Source organism: Haliotis cracherodii, unplaced genomic scaffold, assembly GCF_022045235.1.
Source record: "Haliotis cracherodii isolate W230 unplaced genomic scaffold, xgHalCrac1.p SCAF_20, whole genome shotgun sequence".
Lineage (NCBI taxonomy): Eukaryota > Metazoa > Mollusca > Gastropoda > Lepetellida > Haliotidae > Haliotis > Haliotis cracherodii.
In genome coordinates this window covers 16,788,668-16,792,228 of record NW_027266276.1, presented here as the reverse complement: position 1 = coordinate 16,792,228, position 3,561 = coordinate 16,788,668, and the positions used below count along the sequence as shown (strand labels likewise).

The 3,561-nt window shown below is 39.8% G+C and overlaps 1 protein-coding gene across 1 annotated transcript; it reads right to left on the bottom strand.

Annotated features, from left to right (window-relative positions):
- Nucleotides 1-327: 327 nt before the first annotated feature.
- On the bottom strand, nt 328-2,995 carry LOC139470045 (uncharacterized protein F54H12.2-like). Its single transcript, XM_071252335.1, has 2 exons — nt 2,365-2,995; nt 328-494 (listed from the first exon to the last, which is right to left on the bottom strand). Exons 1-2 carry the CDS (start codon nt 2,993-2,995, stop codon nt 328-330), a joined length of 798 nt encoding a protein of 265 aa, XP_071108436.1.
- Nucleotides 2,996-3,561: the final 566 nt, after the last annotated feature.

Below are 3,561 nucleotides of genomic sequence, written 5' to 3'. Positions count from 1 at the left end.
TTTGCATCTGGCTTATACAAAAGCCTCTTTGGTACATGGAGCATTTTTAAAAGTTTGAGAAAGTCACGGTTGCCTGTAGGAACAGCCCCACGATGCATCACAGTAAAACGAATGAGGTCAATAACGTTAGTTCCGATCCACACATTCTCATTATCTAACACAATTTCTAACTGATCATTCAGTCTGATCTGATCCTTGATAAACTACCATAGTTTGGTGAGTTTGCCAATCGTTTTAGTTAATGACACATCCTTAAGAAGTAGATCCAGAATCAAGTTCGTATTCGCTTTAATCTGTGCTTCATCATGGGTGATTTCTTCAGGGGTCTCATTCAGTCTCAGAGGACTCGTCTCCCAATCCGGAGTCACTGTCATTATCTGTTGTTGTTGTTGTTGTTCCTGAGTCGCTGTCTTCTCCTTTTCCTGGTTGTCTATCAGGCGTTGGTATGTGTTCCTGTTCAGGAGAACCATAGGTCTGCTCATGATGTAGGTAATCTAACAATGCAGCAATGCAAATAGGCAAGATCGAATGATGTCTTATCAACACCTCCTTTTTTATCCGATTGGGAAAACTTTCTTTGGCAGCCAATGTTCTAATGTGAAACCTATGACGGTGCAAGCGAGTTTTATCCATCAGTGAGAGCGGAATATTCCCTTTCAAAATGTTTAACATCATGCTATTAATAGCATGCTTTTGTTCACATGACACATATTGAAGTAAAGCTTTTCTCTGCTTCACATTAGCCTGCAGTAGTGTCTGAAGAAAAGACAGATGTTTTTCCAGTAAATCACCCATATTGATGTGAAGAGATCACGATGTGAAATGATCCAACTAGGTTATTGTGACTTTTATATATGTATGCTTAGACCCTAATATTCCTCATACACCATAGCCGATGTCTCTCATTCGGAATTAGAAGCTATCATGTTTATGTAACTACACTGAGGTGATAACCTGAAATGTTCAGTTAGTGGTTCATCTTCTGGCATCCATTTATGTACATGCAATCGACACATCAAACAGTAGACTTTATCTGATTGACCCGTGTAAATGAATCCTGCTTGTGCCATAGTCTTCAGAGACTGTTTCATTTGCACGGGCCAACTGGCGAAGGACTTTAATCTGTCACAAAAGCTATGCCCATACACTTCAGCATTGGTTGAAATCACTGAAGAATCGTTGGCAATATCTTCAAATCGTCCGCAAACATCCATGATGACCTCAGTAAGCGACTGATCTGTTCATTGGTAAGATGGGTAACTGGTTGGTATAACTTTCAGCAGTAGCTTTTATTTGGGTTGGTACACAATACATACTTCATCTGGAAAAACACCACTGCGCAGACGCCCATACTGAGGATCGGAATAGGGTGATACGTCAATCATTAAATATTGAAATTTCTTTCCCTCCACTGCATCACGAAATGATTCAGTAAAATATTTGGCTTGTCCTGGAAATATTTGAGCTGCCAAGATTTTATATTCATGTGCAGAAGGTGGGTTAGATAGCAAAATGAAGTAGTGTGTATTCAAGGAAATAGTTCGGTTACAATCCCCCTTAGGATAAGCAGACTGTTGAATATTTATAACACTGATTCCCCAATGATGAGACAATGTAGTGTAGAGATTTAACATCAGTGGACTTTTACATATATCCATCATCATGTCATCCATGATCAACACCATGTTCTTTTCAGATTGCTCAAACCACATTTTCAAATCATTCTCAGTTGGAAGGGAATCCATAAAAAAGAATGTTAGAAATGTTTTGCTGCATGTCACTGTAGATGTCTTGCCATACGGCATAGCAGTATACAATAAGGTTGGGAGGTTTGTCAAACATCAGATTAGCTTGCTCTAACAACCTTTTCACCCAAACTGTTTTCCCTGCAGAAGATCCACCAATCACAGATATGGTGGTAGGTGTTTGTATTGGTAAGAGACACTTACGTTCCATGATCTCACTCTGAGCACAATAATTCAACTGTGACAATACAGCTGAGTTACTTATATTTATAGAACAAACTCGAATGACTACACTAAAACATTTTATTTCATTTTTTAATGGGTTACACGAGTACAGTAGTATGTTACATGACACAGGTATGACAAGATAACAAACAATATCTAAAATAATTACAGATAAACTTTAACACATGCTCATCATTGTTAAAACGGACTTGCACATCAAATATCTGCACAAGGGTTTGAAGGGTAAGTTCTGTTTTGCATTTATACAACAAATAATATAAACAATAATGACCACAAAGGTTGGATGATGAGGACTGTAACTGTCTTCTGTTGTGCTGTTATTGATTGACATAGGTTTTTAAGTACAAGTCAAAAACGGAATTCACTGGCTCACCCAGACTGTCAAACAGTTTCCTTTGAAGTACATAGCCTTTATCAATGTCGAAGACGAACAGGGCACTCCCGAGCAAAAAGTCGCTCCGAGTGATTCCGTTTCCTGTATTTTCTTTCCACAGACACAACCCATCGAACATCTGCACATAGGACTCAACGTCATCTGCCTGCATGGGACGTCCGGGGACACTGGCACCATTGATGTAGAGGCTGATGTTTTTCACCATACTAGATTGGAAGTTGTAGGGGTTACCAGTGTAAGATCCATTCAAGCTGTTGCTGAGTACAAAGCCTACAATGTAACGGTTAGCAATAGGATTCGACAGATTGTCAATAGTATGTGTCAGTTGAGTGGTGGGGATGCTTGTCACCTTGACCTCACTTTTGGTGTAAGGATACAAAGCATTGCTGTCTTGAAACAAGATGTTGTACGCCAAAATAAGAGCTGGATTGACTTTCAGTTTACACACCTTCAGGTAGGTATCCAGAATTTCCACCTTGTAATCTTGACCTGTTTTGCCACTCATCAAACAGAACTGGGGCGAGGAGCGGTACAGCTTCACTGTCAAATCCACTACATTGACCAAATGTCTGTTTATGTGAAAGATATCTTCATACAATGGCCCCGACATGGTCAAGACTAGTATTAATGAAACCGCCACGAGATTGCACTCCTGTATTGAGACGAGTGTAGGGATCAGTCGATTCCACATCATTGTTGGATTCAGACACATCTTTGTTGAAGAGATGAGATGACAGCTGTGAAGTTTTAGCTTCTGTTCCATAGTTGAGTAGAGTTTTCATCATGCTCTTGTAAGCATAATGGTTGTTTGTAGAAGATACCAACTGATTCTGCAGGTACACTGACACCTGGGAAAAGAGGGCCTGCAGAAACAAGTTGACAGGGACAATATGTTCCTTGTCAACAAGATCAGTGCCATCTGCATGTTTCACCTTGAGCTTCACATGTAGGCGGGTACGGTTCAGGTCAATGTAAACACTTCCAGCATTCGTTACTTGAAATTCCAACGGTGAAGAATCATTGATTTGGCTGAATGGTCGCACTTCATCAAAATAATGTTGATGGATGTTGGTCTGGTATGGTGGTAAAATAAACAGATTGAGAGAGGGCGGTATCAGTTCCTCAAAGTCTTTATCATTCAATAGTCACATGATTAACTGAAAACGTCGTTTTCTG